The sequence below is a fragment of the Ischnura elegans genome, chromosome 9 (genome assembly GCF_921293095.1).
Source record: "Ischnura elegans chromosome 9, ioIscEleg1.1, whole genome shotgun sequence".
NCBI classification, from domain to species: Eukaryota; Metazoa; Arthropoda; class Insecta; order Odonata; family Coenagrionidae; genus Ischnura; species Ischnura elegans.
Genome location: NC_060254.1, coordinates 85,270,734 through 85,289,405, shown reverse-complemented (window position 1 = coordinate 85,289,405; position 18,672 = coordinate 85,270,734). Strand labels below are relative to the sequence as shown.

Genomic DNA, 18,672 nt, shown 5'->3' with positions numbered 1-18,672 from the left:
GTCAAAACTCCACAGTAAATTTCTACTTAAGAAACAATTTATTGCCTGGTCAACTATCCACATTTGAGCCAGTCACATTTATTATAAAATACTTAACCTTATACTAAAGTACACACCACAACAAGTGACAATGAGGGCCAAAGTCACAGGAGATAATAGTCGTGTAGAACCTCAGCTGCAATCAATAAAAATCATACTTCATAATTTTTCTTTTTCCTATCACATTTATTATATGAAACAAGGTTTCACCCAATCTCTCACATCACAAATCCTGAATTATCACCTTCCTGTACATCATACAGGGTAAAATCAATAACTTGAATATAACAAAAGTATTGACCAAGTTCTCAAAAGTAATATAAAACATGCAGAAATCTAATGGATGGTATGTTGACAGATTCCCGTCACAGGAAATATAAAAAAAATCTCTCTTGCTCCAAAGCATGACAATGCATGCATTGAAAATCAATTTCTTATACAGCAACACAGAATAAATTCATTTACAAATATAAATGAACAAAGTTAATACAATATGCACAAGAAAATTAATAACAGATGCTCTAACCTACAATTGACATCCATTAAACATATAAAAATCATGACTTAGAAGTTAAATACTTATAAATTAACAATGACAATTGTAAAATCATTAGAGCATATAACTTCATATGAAAGTTATCATATTTACACTGAATTTTATTCGGCTAACTATTTTCGATAGTTAGCACTACTTCTTGCATTATTAGGTAAAGTTGTTGGTTGGGAGGGATACTGCCTTGGCCACTGTGGGAGAGGAGGACGATAAATCATATTTCCACCACCACTGTAGTAGGGTGCAGGTGCCCCCTGATGGCTTGGGTAGTACAGACCAGCGTTCTGGGGGTAACCAAGAGCAGCACCAGGGTAATATCCTGGTTGCATTGCCCCATATTGCTGAGCCTGGGGATAGCCATATGAGGTATTATACCCTTGAGGGGCTGCAATGCTAGTTGTAGTGGAAATTGTCTGGATTTGCATAGGCATTGACTCCCCATTTTCACCTGATTCATTACCAGTTTTCAAAGGACTGTTATTCTGGGCAGTCTTTGATGAGTTATGAGGTTTGTTGGATATCACTTCTATTTTTGATGTCTTATTTTTTAGCTCTCCCATCAAATTGTCAATTGCAGCGTCAAGGTTCATATCCGTGCCTATGGAGCCAGATGGTAACACACCAGTATTCTGTAAAACTTCTTTCGACTTATTCAAAATTGAAATATTTTTTTCGTATCTACCAGGTGACTTCTTCACATTGACTTTATCATATGCCAGACCTTTGGCTTTTCCAAAGGAATCTAAGTCTATATCAGAATCTGAGTCCCAAGCCCCAATAATCTTCTGATCTTCATCCTCTTCATCAGAAACAGGCAGTGGATTAGAGGTTTCCTCCCGAGAAGAAAATGGAGAGAGATTTTTATTTATTGCAAACATTTTCCTGGCATTTTCATTCCTTGCAGCAGCCATAACCTTTCTCTTCATGGTTTTGAATATCTCGGGGGAAGGACTTTTCTTAGCCTGAGAAGACCGCTGGGGAGTTTCTTTCCGACCAAATGGAGTAGGTTTCTTTTCTGGAGTAGGAGCTTTGTCAGTAGCTTCTTTAGTTTTATTAAACTCCAATTTAAAAGTAATTTTCTCATTTTTATCTTGCTTCTCTACCTTAGTAGTTACATTTTGATTGACATTAGACGATATTGGTATGCGTGACATTTCAAATGAATCATCAGAGTCTTCAGATGACCAGTCATTTGTTTTTTCAACAGAATCTTTTTTGATCCCTGAATTAACAACAGACATTAATATACTTAAGGCATCAGTTCCCTTAGTGACAGGGTCAGGGGCAGTGTTTTGGGGCACGACAGTAGGCTCAGGCACTTTGGGAGCAGGGACTGGAGTTTCAGAGGGAATGACAGTGTTCGTGCTTGATAGAACTGCAGAGACAGGAGGCTCTGAAGTCACCTTATTTTCCTCAGGAATCTTAGCAATAATTTCAGATTTTGCAGACTCTTGAGCCTGCAGCCTTTCTTTGAGAGCAGCCATTTCCTTTTCTTTTTCCTGAGCAGCTTGTGCTTCTACCATTCCCACAACTCCATTTACTAATTCCTGCAGCTCAGCTTCAGTAACATCCGTCTTCCCTTGCTTGACCAAAGCCTCAGCAATTTGTTGCGCTATGGCAATCCTATCAACTACCCCAACACCAGGCACATTCACTTGGCTTCCAGCAGTGGGGCCAGCAGCCCAGGAACTTCTGTCACCAGCAGCATAGAGCTGATTGTGAAAGAGTGACGGATTTGGAGGAGCAGAAAATTGAAGAAGCTCACAAATTGATTTAATAGCTTCCTCAACTACCCCTTCAAGTGACTTTTTCACAATTTTTGACTGCATTTGACCCAATAACTTCTCCTTTACCGTTTCCAATAGCACAAAATTTTCTGGATTGGAAAGGAGAGAGTCAGGATCACTGCCTTCAATTCTTTGAAGTGAAACTGCCTCTGACAAGAGCCCATTCACTCGAGGACCAAGGGAGCCAAGCTGCTCCTCAACAGCTGTCACAATACGCAATGTGAATATTAATCCCTTATGAGCCTTTTTAGGTGGAAGGGGATCAAGCTTCCCACTACTATCCCTTGCTTGCAAGTAGAGTGGCATTTCTGCATCTTCTGGTAGCTTTAACCGTCTCTTGAGAGCCATCTTCTTTCTTTCATAGTCCATTTTAATGAGTTCACTCATTCGAAATTTCCAGAAATAAGCCCATTCTGACTCAAAGTTATGCAATTTGGGATCATCCCCACGATCTAGTATTTCTTGGACACGACCTTTATAAAATTTTTTCCATTCTACATTATAGTCAGGATGTTTTTCTGGATCTTTGTCAAATAGCTTCTCTTCTTCTGCTTTAATACTTTCTAAGGCAGCTAATTCTGCATGGAATGTCTCCCAGGTCTTCCTCAAGTCCAAAAATGTACTAATATGGCTTAATTTCTTAGATGGGGACTTGGATCGAGATTTGTATCGCCTCTTCGAGTGCTCTCTTGATCTAGATCTGGATTTAGCTGATCGTCGACTTGATGATTTTGAATAGGATGAAGATCTCCTGCTCCTCGAACTCTTACCATGGGAACGAGACCTTGACCTTCTACTTCTGTACTGTCTGCTTTTGGACCGTGACCTTGATCTCCGACTCCTGTAAGACTTACTACGAGATCGAGATCTTCTACTCTTACTCACTCTACCTCGAGATCTAGATCTTGATCGAGATCGATATCTTTTCGGAAGAGACCTTGATCTAGATCTGGATCGATGCTTACTCTGTGGAGACCTCCCTCTCGAGCGTGACCTTGACCTGTAATTTCTGGAAGGGAACATGCCTCTTGGTTTAAATGTCTCAGAAGAATTATTCTGTAACTGTCTGTAATCCCAAGATGATTTTACAGTAGCATCAGAACTTTTAGCAAGGCGGCCAAGAATCTTTGGGGGTGACACAGATGAACTATTTGACCCATTAGAACTGGAACTCACAGTCACAGGGGACAAAGAAAATTTACTACGAACATCTTCTCTATTGCCATCTCTCATATTTCTTGCATTGAAGTGCTAGTGTATTTCTACCTGAAAAAGACATTTTTTCACATTAGAGGATAAAAGAAAGTTCTTAAAAATCATACATTTTGGTTATTTTACAGGCTATCTATTCATCTTCAAATTGAAACTAGGTACTTACCAGAATCACATTAATTTTAAATAAAGACTAAGTTTTCTAGAATAAGGTGCTCCATAACTTGAGATACAGTAGATCTTACAGCAATATAAGCCAAACGCAATGAAATGCACTTCATTGGCTAGAAGCATATGAAAACTTTGCCTAATTTGTCAAGTAAAATAAAAAAAATAAAGAATGCCTTAGTTAAAATTTATTCATGTAATATCAGACTGTATCTCAATTCCTTGAACACAAGCAGGAATTTGATTCACAGGCCAGAAATCACAAGTGATCATACAAAAGGAGCAGGTGCCTAAAGGATTTAGAGAAAGTGTCTTAATGAGAGGATTTGCACTCAACAACAAAATAATCTATAAGAGTTTGATGCAAGCAAGCAAGCTCCAATTCATAATCATAGAAAAGAATAGGAGAAGCTACAATAAAATTGTACCATGATTAATTGGGAACAATAAGAGAAAAGAAAGTCCTGCAAAGTACAAAAGAGGCATAACTATTCATTTGAAAACAGGAAAAACTAAAAAAGAATAAATAGAAAAGCTTACGGAGAAACAGATTTTAAAAAACTTGTTGTTTATTACTTGAATTTTCAAAAGTTTAAAAATAACACATCAACACAGGCATACACATTTTCATTATGAAAAATCAAATTTCAGATTTCGAATCATTAGTGCGATAAATTTTAATGACATTCACCTCAGTTGATATTCATAACTGTGTCGATGAATTGTAAACTTAAAGCAATATATTAATACCTAATTGCTTCATTCTCGTCCAAGAAATTTTCACCACGAATTCAAATCAAAATAGCCCCAAGTAATACAGAAGGCAATATCAAATTTTTATGAATGGTAAAGATGATTGAGATTAAAAAATCAATTACCTTGTACAGTAATATCCATTGAAGGAAAAAATTGAATCTGTTACAGTATGTTTCAAATAAAAATAACAAAAACTTTTGAGGGGATGATTCTTTCTGAGTTCAATCAACTACATATCTATGAAATACAGAAATGTTATCCTAGTAATACTGTTATCAACACACAAGGTAGGTTGGTATTAGGAGAAGGCAACCAAGAGCTGAGGTCATCTGCAACATGAGGGAAGGGTAGGGAAGGAGGCAAATAGAGAAACCCAACATTGGTGTTAGCCTACTCTTAATGAAAAGCACCGCAGAGATCACAACTTAACACCCCATCTGATGGACTGCAAATTGTGCTTGTTTCAGCCATAAAGCATTCAAGCAGGGATCAGGCATTCTGTGAAAAATCTCCAACAACATTAGGATATGAACGTGGACCCACAGGATGGGAAGCCAACACTCAATCCACCACACCAATCTGTTACCCTCAACACACAAGGAAGTTGAAACAATTACAGATGAAGAACTTAACACTACACTGGCAGCTGGCAACATTGAGATAACACACAATGATAGCAGCAAATAACTGTATTGGATCACTTCTGTGGCTTCTGGCCCTTTGCGAAACACAAATAACCCACTTTCCTGCAAATTAACAACCTAAAGCTACAATTTGCAAAGTAGAAAGAAAAATAACTAGGAATCTTTACCTGAACTAGTCTATCTTATGAAAATTCACACAGCACTATAAACTTCCTTCAACTGCCACTCTTGCTGATGACTTAACGATCAGGCAACAGAAAAGGGAATTCTTGTTTATTCTAGATCTTCTGGAGATGCCAACCTGAGAATTAAACAGCACGACTGATGTTATGACTAGGTAATATTAGAAAATGCATCCACTGTTACACAAGAAAGGCAGCACATGAAGTATGGAACCATTTGCGGTACAATATGTTCAGCTCACCTTATTGCATTGGAAGATTCAAATTTTGAGTACAAAATGATGACCAAGTTCCTGACTTCGACAATTGCTCGCAAATACAACCGAAGATCGAAACACACCTAAACTCCCGATTAGCGATTTTATGATTTTCAAACCACCTCTTATATTTTCAGTTCCTATTTCAAAGATTTTATAGTCGAGTCTCATTTTTTTGCAAGAAAAATAGTATTTCTAGGACTTAAACCTCAATTAGTAATTTTAACACAATACGAGAAATTGAACTGTAACACATTCACATTCATGATTTTTACTACATAACTCCATTTTATAAAATCAGTTACCACTTTATATTATACTATATTTATAAGCTGTCTAAATATGCCTGTAACATATATTTCTTCTAAAGTCATTCTATATCCAAAATTTTGACATAAAATCAATATTAAAATATCCAAAATTTTGACATAAGATCAAAGTTAGAATAAGAGTAAAGACATCAACATCAAAAGCAATTATTGATAGAAAAAGAGATGGTTCCAATTAAACCAGTAATAAATACATGAAACTTGTAAAATGTACGTCATTTTCAAAGACAAAGCCTCATTTATCATACAATAAAAATAGTTAATCAGGCTACGGAGATGCCAAGTACACAGAAATCAGCCATAAATGCAGCCTCTGAAAAGCATATTGGTATTCAAGGTTTACAGCATGTTCAACGAATTACAGGTCTCCACAACCAATTTGATTCACTCATAAAAATTTTCAAAATCAGGAAAAAGGGGAACAAAAACTCACAAAGTGCATGGACAATGGGCAGCCAGGTTTCTGGCTCCACAATCACAGAAAATAAAAATGTATTTATTTTTAACATGGAAATTTTAAGGATTATTAAGTAATAAATATCTCCTAAAATATGTTGGATAATATTTCTCACAACAAAAATTATAGATATTTTGAAGTCACAAACAGAATGATTATTGCCCTGAGGAGAATGCAATGCAGCCACCCTATCACTATAACCATTAACTCTGACCCCTGGAATCCTAACCACAATGTAAACAGAGGAAGCAGGTTTATTAGTCTTAGTAGGTAAAAACTCCTTTTCATTAACTCAGATATAAATTACCTCCATGACAAACATACAGCTAATAGCAATCACTTTCACAGGCTTTCCTTCAATTTCACAAAAGTACTCAATTACATAAGCAGAGTAACTGAGCCAAAAAACTAAATTACCAATAAAAATTACATTTTTGATAATTTTTATGGACGATTGTAGCTTTTCACAATATGACCACTAAAATTTTAGCTTCAAAAAGCACCAAATAGATCCTCTGTACTAACCCATTTCCACCCACTGTAGCCATATGGCTACATCCTTCCATTCCGAGTATGTGAGGCTCTTTATGAAAAACTATGCTCTATTTTGTTTTTAAATTGCTACAAATGTGCTGCTAAATGCTTTGTTGACCCAATCCATGTATTAGTTTATTTTTGAAGCTGTTACAAGTATTCGCATTTGCTTGAAAAGATGGGTGCAAATAGGAATTTCAGACATTATTCTGGGCGGAAATGGGTTAACATTCGAGAACATTTTCAAAATTCTAACAGTGACACACAACTGAAAACTAGATACTTATGTAAAACAACCACTCAGTGATTCATTGGTATGTTAATTACGATACGTGGGGGAAAAGATCTTCCCAGACTTAAACACTAAGGCATGTGAATTCACACATACAAGGTAAAGGGGCAACCTCAAACTTAGATGATTTTAGAGTGGGGTTTCCGAAGGCTTCACCTGGGATTTGAACCCATGACCTTTTGGACACCAGCCACACCACACTCCCTGATACTGAGCTCAATTATATTTTTGAATAACCAAACAATAATTATAATGAAAAGCAATTAAAATCAGTTAACTAACTGAATGTGGGCACACTTCATGAGAGATACATCTCACACAGGCCACTAACATGTAAATTGTGTCTAATATGAGTGAAAAAAATTATTTACAATAAATTGTAAGTATCAATGAATTATGCTGGTTTTTCCGGGTATTCTTCCGCGTTTATCCATTTTGAAGGACGATATTTCGCCAACGTTCCAGTTGGCTTCCTCAGGTCCACTGAGTCCACAGGTCCACTGAAGTGGACCTGAGGAAGCCAACTGGAACGTTGGCGAAATATCGTCCTTCAAAATGGATAAACGCGGAAGAATACCCGGAAAAACCAGCATAATTCATCATAATCTCCGCGGAAGCTTACTTGGAAACTGTAAGTATCAATCTATATAATGATAGTCAATTCCTACAAATGAGCAAGATGAACATTCGCCTTATCAGTCATAAAAGTAAATTAGAAAAAACATTTAAATTTTCTCAGGCATATTATTTCTATACAAATTTTCTGATAGCTCTAAACAAAAAATTGAAGAGTTTTAAGCATCAGGACAGAAACCAGATGATTTTTGATCACATCTTAATATAACTAACATTCATTAAAATATTAAAATAAATAACTTTGACACTTCACTCAGGAAGTATTTAACATTAATAGGCAGTTATACTCATGGTATAATGATGGACAATAATAAAATACCTACCAACAATAAAATTCTAGTCAGAACTTTATTTAAGCTTCATTGGTCATTTCATGGTAACATTTCACAGATCATACAGCCTGGAGGTGTAATTAACCCCTCTGAAATCAGGGCAACGAAAAAAAATCGACTTCGAACAGCCAGGAAAAGAATAAAGCTTCCCAGGAAACTATGAAATTACAAAAAATGGCTGGGCTACGATAAATTACAATTTCATTTCAGCCTGATGATACAAATAGACACCACATAAATAAAAAGCAGGGATTCTTGATTTTTACCAATGCAAATTTTTGCTATTCCATTGTGGCTTTGAAAATGACAGGCAGGTGCGAACACCATCTAAATTAATGGAAAAAATTGTAAAAAAATGCCGTATATACCAAAAATGATGTAAGAATGCAAATAATATGAAGCCACAAATCAAGGATCCCTAACAATAAGGCATATGTAAACAGCAAATAGCTAATTAAAAATCTAACAAAAAAAGATTATAATTCACAAATAGATGCTCATTCAGGACACAAGTTCACTCACAATACAAATCATAGAAGAATAACCTCAGTTGACGATGTGACTTCTGCACATCTCCATATTTTGAGGGTTATACACAAGTAGCATCCTCAACCATGTTAAAGCACCACTTTTGAAATTACAAACTCCTCTATCATGGCTAATAAGACGTATTCTATGTGCAATTAAAATTTGGGAATCAAAAATAGCTTTTAAAACTGCAAATGAAACTGTTAATCATCTAACTTCATGCTAAAAATTGCTAACCAAAATCAAAGTCGCATTTAGCTACTAAAATAATTGAAGACTTACTAGGTACGGGTTGAATCAAAGTTTCAAGGCCATGAATTTAATGATGGGCCCACAGTACCACCTGAGCGATTAATTGATAAAACTGTGTTCCTGTCTGCACAGCTGTGGAGAGAGTATCTTTCTTTTTGATTCATGCTCTTGAGTGTTTTAATTATTTCTATGACCTTATTGACAAATATTGTCCTTAGCCTCCTTTAAAATACTCCTAATGACTACTTCAAGATGCAGTGGATATAGTGACACAACACCCCTAAGAAGGCCCTTAGAAGAAGAATAATTTAAGTGACGATTGGGGAACATAGATATCCTCCAGACAGCCCAAAAGATGGACAACCAGACAGAAGTGAAAGGACACACTATCATTCTATTCATATTTGGTACCCCAAGAAAGATTCTGAAATAAACATGATGTAGTCACAAGGTTCATATGTGTGATGAAGACAGAAAACATCCCACTGTGACCTTGAGAAACTCTACCTAACAACCTGCAAGGAGTCTATAGGGTACCATGCTTCAGCAGAATGGACTACATTGGAGAGACTTGCAGATTGTAACGTCTGGTTTTTTATTTTAATTTTTTGATATTTTCAGTAATAGTATCCATACTTAAAATTTGCAGCTGGACTGTTGAATGTTTGTCGATGGTTGGGCACAGGAAGTGAAGGGGGATTTGTTGAGAGAAAAGAAAAGAAGAGAGAGGAAGCAAAAAGAGTTAAGAGGAAATTGAGAGCAAATAGATGACCATGGCCATGAGTACATACCTAGTTTTTACCCTAGCAAGAAGTTCAATGAAACTGAACAAATGTATAGCATGATCTATAGGAAATGTGCCACAATAGCAAAGGGGTGAAAAAACTTGATATCTATCTTGATGGTAAAGGGCCGTTTCAAATAGTATTGGATCACAACCTCTTACGATGGTAGGATAAAACTGTAGGAAGTAATGCTAGGCTTATGAGATGGCAGCTTCTTGGAGAATTCTTCAAAAATATGATTTTGAGATCACATACCAGTCAGGGTCAGCTCATAAGAACAGATATATGGTTAGCTAGGCATTAGATGACCTCAGCTAGCTTGAAAGTCCGGAGAGCACCGCTCAGATGTGGTGCCATTTGGCAGGCTCTAACAAAATCTCAGTAAGATTTTTTCCCATTAAAATTCCTGAACAAAATTCTTCAACGGGTGCAGGAAGACTGTACATAATGTTTTTTTTAATACAATTTAAAATGATTTTGTGTTTTCTGAAATTATTGCATACATAAAATTTTCTTATTTTTGGTTGGATTATTGAGAGAAAAGGAGAGAAGAGTGAGAGGAAGCAAAAATTGTTGAGAGGGAATTTATACAGGAAAAGGTTATCGCATTGTGGAAATACAGAGAATAGAGAGAAAGAAAGACATTAAAAGATCAATGCCAGTAAATCTACAGGAGAAAAAAACAAACAATCTATCTTTTAACTGTCATGGTATGCCTGGAGCAACACAGGCATAATAACCCCTTCAATGAAGCAACGATTGTGGCCAAAGGGAGACGATATTTTCCCAAGTTAATCAAAGAAGCCATAGAAATAATTGAAACACCAATGAGAATGAATTGGAGGGACAGATAAACTCTACAGAGCTCTAGAAAGAGAGTTTTCCATGAAAAAATCAAAGCAACCAATCATCTTCTGACTTGAAGAATCGGCACTAGAGCCCTAAATGAGTTAACTAAATCTTTCACCCTCCATAAGTTTAGCAAGCATTAGATACATACAATTCACAAAAAGAAGATACAATAGTTTTTGTGAGGGCTAATAACACAACTCTCATTACTGGAGTAACACATGAAGGAGATTTGCAAGTATGTAATACAATATTTTTTTCTCAAGACAAAATCCTAGTTACATAAATAGCAACAAACTGAACACTAAACATGAGATTTTTGGCTATCAAATGTCATACAAATTTGCTTGTCCGCGGTGATCTTTAATTAACAACTCAATTTTTACTCAATGTTACTTTTACTCCATAGGCAATAACAGAATTTTTCAATTCTCTTCTTTAAAAGTAACGTACATATAAGAAATATAACATATCATTATCACTACAATAATGGTGCACATTACTCATGACTAAATTTATGTAACACAAAGGAGCATGATAGATTATAAAATAATAATATGATACACCCAAACTAATTGACTTACATCTAAAAATTCTAGCTTAGTTAGCCATTTATTCATAATCCACTTCACAGTAAAATCATGGTACATACTATTATAAATAAGACCAATAAATTCTGCAACCCCCAGATCCTCTTAACAAAATGTGATAAAGACCAATGAATATAGAGTTTGTCATGTGTTATGACAAATGATATTAAACCAGAAAAAAGTTTCATTTATATACTATATTTTATTAGCAGTGGCGTGTAGTTCCCCCCCAAAGCTTCAAAGAAATGAAAAAAATGATTTAAAACTGTTGTATAGTTTTGATGTATAATAACTGCATCAGCTCAAGCTAAGGATCATTAATTTATACCATGGCAGTGAGACGAGTAACTGAATACTGACCGGTGACTGAGGAGTCAGGGAGGGTTCGCACGCTCTGCGACGGTACTAGACTCCCCCATCCCTCCAAAGCATATTCCTAGTTACACCACTGTCCATCAGTATGCACACACAAGGAATGCAGTTTCTCAGGCAAAAATATTATTTAGCAATAGAGTGAAGTATAGAGGATAATGTATATAGTAGTAGAAGTATACAGTATGAAGGATAGAGGAGGTAGAGAGGATAGAAATGACCCATGAATAACAAAATCGTAAAAAAAAAATTATTTAAGAGTGCAAATGGTAGGACTTATTTAAAAAATTTCCATTCCATAACTAAAAATATAGCAGTAACAATATTTATACAAAAATAACTAACCACAAATATTAACTTTCAACAATCCACTAGACAGCAGTCTCACATTTTGTTTACACCTACTATCTTCCCAGATCTCCTCTCATTCAACATATCAGAACTGAAGTCTTTTGATGAGAAAAGATATATCTCGAGAAATTTTATGCACATGATCTGTTGCTTAAATATGATGATGAAAAACCCCATTTTGCCTCAAATGGAGCTTGAACTGCACATATTTCCCCTTCATCTTGAAAAGTAGTCACGATAAAAGGAATCTTGACAGCACAGTAGTCTTGGTAATAGAAAAATCATATTTTGTGATGATCCATACAATCAACGATGATCATTCGGAAAGGATTGTAAGCCACGCAAAATTATTACTGTCTCTTCATTAAGCCTCTTTCAAATCCAGCTGAAAATTAGTAAACGAGTTCCGATGTAGCTTGACGTTCATAACGTGGTTGAGTCGCCAGATAAAATTCTTCCGAGTTGAATTGCAAGGATTATTAGGGCAAATCGATATGTTGGAACACAACTTGGAGGTACTACAAAAAAAGCACCACAGTGAAAAACATAGTCTTCCACTGGCTTAAGTCTTGTCTAAATCTTTATTTAGATCGAACAAATTACAACCAATATATTTACAAAATATAAACAATAAAATGTAGAAATTAATGTAAAAAGGTCACTAAAATCAGAAATGGAATCCCTTAATGGGGGCAATGTCATTAGGAAAGCTGCCATTTCAAAGTAACATAAAGGTCTTGTTCACATTGAAATAGCAGCATAGGCTAAAATCTACTATTACAGTAACTAATAGGAGCTTGTTATGATTGCCCTCTCATACAGTTGCTACTAAGTATAAACACTATAAAAATAATAGGAAAGCACAGCATGAGAGCATAAAAACTGGAGGAAGAGTCACAAACAAAAACTTTGATCAATTGCACAAAAACACAGAGAAAACTCAAAACAATGAAGATACTGCCCGCACAACGGCTAAGTTCAGGTACTTTTTAATAACTCCTGGGGCCTTGGCAGGACAGATCAACCTAAATGGAGTTCCTATAACAAGGCCACTCACGAAACTCCCATGTGGCCTCTAGTGCTTGAGAGGTCATCACTGGCTGCCATGAATGCAACATGGTAAAAATGACACCACCGAAGTCTTTTCCACAGCCAAAATCTCTTATGACATAATGTTCTAGTCAGGCTAAAATAGAAAACCTTTAACACCTAATTAACTTCAAGAATTTCTATAGATTGTTAATCAGATATTTGCAACAGTAGGTGACAGCTACATCATTTTAATCAATAATGGCTGTCTGTGCATGTGAAAGTAAGGCCATCAAAAGGCTGCAAACATCTATTAAGTGTCAAGTCTGTGACAATAATTAATAGCTTAAGTCCTCAACTTCAAATAACTAGTTCCCTCGATCTAAAATCTTTGATGATTGCAATGCAATATTTGATTTCTATTACCTGCATCAGTCGGATGCATCAAGTTTAACTCAGTGCTCTCGCGGCACACTGGGCCAAGGGATTACAGCGAGATTTGACAGATCTTGTTGCGGTAATTGCAATAAATTTTCCGGTTATGATTCATTGAGTACGAGTGAAATTATAGTACAAAATTACCCTTATCAACTTATCACATCTGAAACGCATTGCACAATATTACCGTAAAGGTTTGCTGTTTGTTTGTCTTGATAGCCAACCTTAGTTTTAAAGAAGACACTGAAATACTAAAACATTAACTAATAGCATTTATTATGCCATACAATGACCAGCTTAGAATTAACGATCGAGTAAATTACGAATAATGCTAGCGGCCAACAACTATACAACTTACTTTAATACAAGTGATACTGTAGATATGGTTGACGCTGGTTCCCGTAAGCTCCCGTTTACTATGATGCCAGTCTGAAAAATAGCAAGATTATAAACTCGTAGCACCAAAGTTACCAAGAAGCTGCAATAAATCCAGTGGATGAGTTAATTGGCAACTCATACACAAATATCACATCAAAAGGGCAATGACATACGATATTCAATAATCTCTGCGTAGTACTTAATCCACCGTCGGCAATGGATACAAAAGCATAGCACAGAATAATAATAGCAGTTTATAAATATACCTTCGTTAGATTTACTGACTTCATCAAAACAATGCTCGGCAACACCGATCTTAGCAACGCATCGACTAAATCAAGAAGCCACCATGACGGCTTCAATAACCTTAAGCAATCAAGCTCAAGCTCTTTACCTTCGCCGACTCTAAATGGTGATAAACGTCCGTAAATTTGAACTCTTTATAAGTCGTAAATTATGTTTTATCTGCAAACTTTCCCAAATTTTTCACGATTCCTACCGAAATATCAAAGTTCATAAGCAACACCAGCCATTACACACATTTCATTCAGAATGAACAAGCGAATGACGTTTTGTATTTACGCCGAAATTGCGCCAATTCAATTGCGGATTTAACCCTGTTCATTTGGATGGACATATAAATTTCAACAAATTACACTAATCATTGATTAAAAGCGGTGCACAAAGTAATTCGAATGGTAAAAACAATGTTTTTAAAATTCAGATTGACGTCGAAGATAAAAAAATCCGTGTTTTTTCTTCAATGGTTGTCATGGTGGTCATTCAATATAACATAATCTAAATTGGCCATTTATCAAAGAGCTCCACCGCAAAAATTTTCTGTGGCGTGCTTTTATTTCAAAATCGAAACTATTATATAAACACTCTCATAAAGGGATAATTTATATGTAAACAATGAATGCTTTTACTGAAGCAGTAGAGAAACAGAATAGGATAAACTTAAAGTGGTTTCAGGAAAACTATCATAAACTTTATGCCAACGCCCAAGATGATGACAAAACTTCTCAGCTTCATGAGCTATACCAAGAGTTGAGTAAATTGAGAACTCAAAGGTATCAAGAGGAACCTAGGCACGTCAACGTGCCCAAAATTCCAGAAATTAAAAGACCTACGTCAACAGACACAAGTGTGATGAAACCAGTGCCTTCCGAAGTCAAATCACTTCTGTATGATAGTGAGAAAGGGAGGAGTCACTATCTTCAAGCTCGGAATAAATTATACCCAATTGATAAATATTATGATATACTTACTACTAGTGGAGACTATGGATGGTACCTTTGCAAGATGGAGCCACCACAAAAATCCACTTTTGGGAGGAAGACCATAATTAAAAACAGTTTTTACCGTCGTAATGGGATAGGACCTAATTACTTTTCTGGAAAAGGAAAGCCTCCATTTACACAGGCTGCATTTATGCTCCATGGAATATAGAAAAATTTCCAGTAGTCTTGAATGAAAACTGAAATTCTGTGGCGTTAAAAGGTTACCTGATCAGAGAATTGATAGGAGAGCACCTTCAAACCAATTTTTGAATTGATGACTGTTATGATGATGAATATGAATCACATCAAGATGACAATATATTATAAACATGGGTTTAAACTTGAAGTGAACCTACAACCAGCGTTTACCATTAACTGGAACAAGGAAGTTTTCATATGAATGAATAATTTAAGATGAAATACAACTCTGAACTTGATTACGGAAAAACAAACTGTGAGTTCCTCATGTAGTTCATTTATCCAATAAACATACAAATTATTATTCAAAGCCACGAATAATATAAAAAAATTATTAAAGGTACATAATATGATTCCACAGAGTACAGCAGATCTATCTCACAGAAATTAAATGTAAAAGCAGAAAATCTTACCCCTAATGAACTGCAGTCAATAAAATTGAAAAATCTTCCCCTAAATATGCTTTTCAGGTGCTTAGGATGTTCGCAACCAAAGACAAAAATGCTGTTCAGAATTGTGGAACTCAAATCCTGGATAAAAGTCTTTACAGTGTGCCACCAGGGATTGGAAGACGAATAGCAGTAGCCATATTTGCATTTATGTACCTACTTTGAATCACATAGCCATTTTTTCTATACACTTTCTATTGATCTCTCCCTTAGGAGTGTAAGTATGTGTTAATAGAACACATTTTTCTCTGTATCTTTAAGTAGAATTTTTTAACCCAATTCAATCAATGAAACTTATATCCTATTTAATTTTAACTTCACTCCAACTTGTCCACTGTAACTGCATCACAGGTAGATTTTTATCAAATTTTGAAAGGATTTGACCAAGGCAGTTAAAATTTTCACTTTAGCATACTCATTACAGAATTTAAAGAGGCATGGTAAACATAATGCATGTATTTAAATCACATTCGCTAAAAGTAATAAACTACTAAGTTTTTATTACCAGAAGGTTTTTTTTACAAAAGTTTGATGTACCATCTATATCATGAAATCTATTTTAAACACCTGCACTCCCGGGTCAAATAAATTGCTGAACAGTGTGCTCAGAATGAGAAGGACATACTTTCACAATGCACATTATTCAAACTTATTAAAGAATTATGCAGTAAAATGTGTTTTGGTTGGTTGAACAAGTTTTGTTGAGGGAAAAGTGAACCAATTGCAGTCACTTAACACTTCAGGATATTTACCTGAAATTCTCCAACAAATCTTGCTGATGAGCACATCGGTACATTTTAAAGGCTTAAAATATACTTTTTCAGTATTTGGTAAACATAGGGTTGTAAAGTCTCTCGGGTCCGCCGGAGGTCGCAGAGGGAACGCGAGGAAGGGAATTAAGGAATTAATAACCAATTCCCGGTCCTTTCCATAACTCCTCTTTATTCGAGTTAAGATACAACCATTCCACAAGGCGTCTACAAACCAACTCCACACGTCGTGTCTCCTTCCCACCGACGCCGTCAGCCAGCTTGCAGTTCCCACCGCTCTTCTCACCGGATGCAGGGAGAGGTGGGAGGAAGGCATTAGGTATCTGCTTGCTCTACAGGTAAGTATGGTGGGAATGCAAGTCAGCGTGAGACTCACACCATTCCCCCCTCCAAAAGAAAAATTGAACATAGTGAAATTTTTCTAACTGTCAGCCGACCACTTGCATTCCCACACCACATAGAGATTTATACCACTTAACATTAACAGCTCCATAAAAATTGCAAACAATCGATTATACTGAAAAGTCAAAATAAAAAATAAGACATTGGTCACCACCGATAGGAGAATAGGATAAAATGTCGAAAAAACAAGACAGGAATACAACACCACAATGAACCCAAAACCCAATATAACGCTATGAAGAAAATCACAATCCCACACTATATTGATTATGGTAACCCCTTCAAAGTCAGCACAAGTCATTTAGAAAGAGATTTGAACAATTTGCGTGCTTCGTAGTAAACCCAATAACCCCCCTTGAATCAACACAAACACTGTACTTATCATACAATCAACTGGGCAAAGATGATACCATTACCAACTCAAAATTCCAGAACATACAAAATCACTGTTCGAATCATGAAAAGACATAACGCAATCACCAATTTTAAATATTTTTCTCAACCAGTACTCCATCATCCAAATGGAAAACACTCTGTCCCGTCGCACTTACATAGATGCTACATTCGTAGACTTACATACACTCAAAAACACTCAACGCCCCTCGGGCAAACACTCGGCCAACACCATAATGGCCTCATCACTCACTTTTTAACATGGCCGTGGCCTCAAATTATATGGGCAAACGGCTAGCGTCGTACTTTCACAATTACTCTCGCTGCTTTGCTCATCATATGCACCGGGACACACTTGGGGGGAATTTGCACTGAGGGATGGGAGAGCTTCAGGGGGCATGGTGGTCGAAGGAGTCTCCGCTGCTGTCTGCGTTATCTTCGCGCGGTCCGCGCTATCTTCAAAATGGGGTGGGGACAGGGAGGAAGGCAAGGTCATAACGGGCAAGGTCGCCGCCGACGTGTCAACAATCTCCACGGGGTCTTCCTTGTCTTTATCAGCAACTCGCCGCCTACTTCGCAGCGGGTACGGCGAACGCTGAGGTAACGGCTGCTCTGCTCGGAGTGGGCGTGGTCGGTCGGCTTTCCATTCGTCTGCGCGCTCGTCCTCCGAATGATCGGAAACCGCCGACCAAGATGCCTCGCTCTCCAAATCGGAAACGGCATCAATTTTCGAAGAAGGGACAGGGAGGGAAACTGTTACTATTTCTTTCTTCCTCGTTGTTGCATTTGGAGTGGAAGAAGGGGAGGTGGAAACGATTTCCGGAGACGTTGATGCTTCCTCAACTCCTTTCCCACTCGCCATCAGTAATCTCGGACGCCCACGCCTTTTCTCGCCCCTGATTGCGTCTGCGAATTCATGTTCCTTATTTCTCACACCCCTATGTGCTTTAACGCGGTCTTTATGCACCACGATAGTCCTAAAACGTAGCTGCAAACGTAGATTAGAGTCATTGAGCACCTCAAGGATTTTATAAGGCCCCGAAAACGGTTTGTGGAACTTGCGGATTCTGCCGGGCTTTATACAGGGGTCGTTTAGGTAAACGTATTGACCCGGCTGGTAGTTCACATCCCTGCTCCTCTTGTTGTATTGCCTTGCCTGCGACTCAAGGGCCCTCTCACTGTTCCCCAAACATTCTTTCCAAATCTGCTTGAGTTGATCACTCAGTTCGTCCACATATGAATCTCTCGTACTAGTCTCTACGGTCTCTAAGCAATGGAAGGGCGTCTTCATTTCGCGACCGAAAATCACCTTGAACGGAGTCACTCGCGTGCTACTATGATAGGATGAATTATATCCGGCCACCGAAAACGCTAACAACATATCCCAGCTATTGTCTCTTCCATTAACATAGTGGCTTAGCATTTGC

General features: G+C 36.9%; 1 protein-coding gene and 1 long non-coding RNA gene across 5 annotated transcripts; one reads left to right on the top strand and one right to left on the bottom strand.

The window, feature by feature from the left end:
• Positions 1-204: 204 nt before the first annotated feature.
• Positions 205-14,325, bottom strand: LOC124165384 (uncharacterized protein CG7065-like). 4 transcript variants are annotated; one of them, XM_046542773.1, is made up of 5 exons: positions 14,250-14,302; positions 14,017-14,155; positions 13,731-13,801; positions 5,327-5,460; positions 205-3,645 (listed from the first exon to the last, which is right to left on the bottom strand). In XM_046542773.1, the coding sequence occupies exon 5, from the start codon at positions 3,610-3,612 to the stop codon at positions 709-711; it is 2,904 nt and encodes a 967-aa protein (XP_046398729.1). In that variant the 5' UTR covers positions 3,613-3,645; positions 5,327-5,460; positions 13,731-13,801; positions 14,017-14,155; positions 14,250-14,302; the 3' UTR covers positions 205-708. The 4 variants fall into 4 exon arrangements, with proteins under 4 accessions (XP_046398729.1, XP_046398727.1, XP_046398728.1 ...); XM_046542771.1 differs by having other exon boundaries at positions 14,017-14,325; XM_046542772.1 differs by having other exon boundaries at positions 14,145-14,325.
• An 880-nt stretch (positions 14,326-15,205) lies between these two features.
• On the top strand, positions 15,206-16,184 carry LOC124165386. Its single transcript, XR_006866220.1, has 2 exons — positions 15,206-15,487; positions 15,702-16,184. It is a non-coding gene; the product is annotated as an uncharacterized LOC124165386 (long non-coding RNA).
• Positions 16,185-18,672: the final 2,488 nt, after the last annotated feature.

What these genes read in the sequence shown, in the direction of transcription:
- LOC124165384 (XM_046542771.1), bottom strand. Translation starts at nt 3,612, where the DNA reads ATGAGAGATGGCAATAGAGAAGATGTTCGTAGTAAATTTTCTTTGTCC.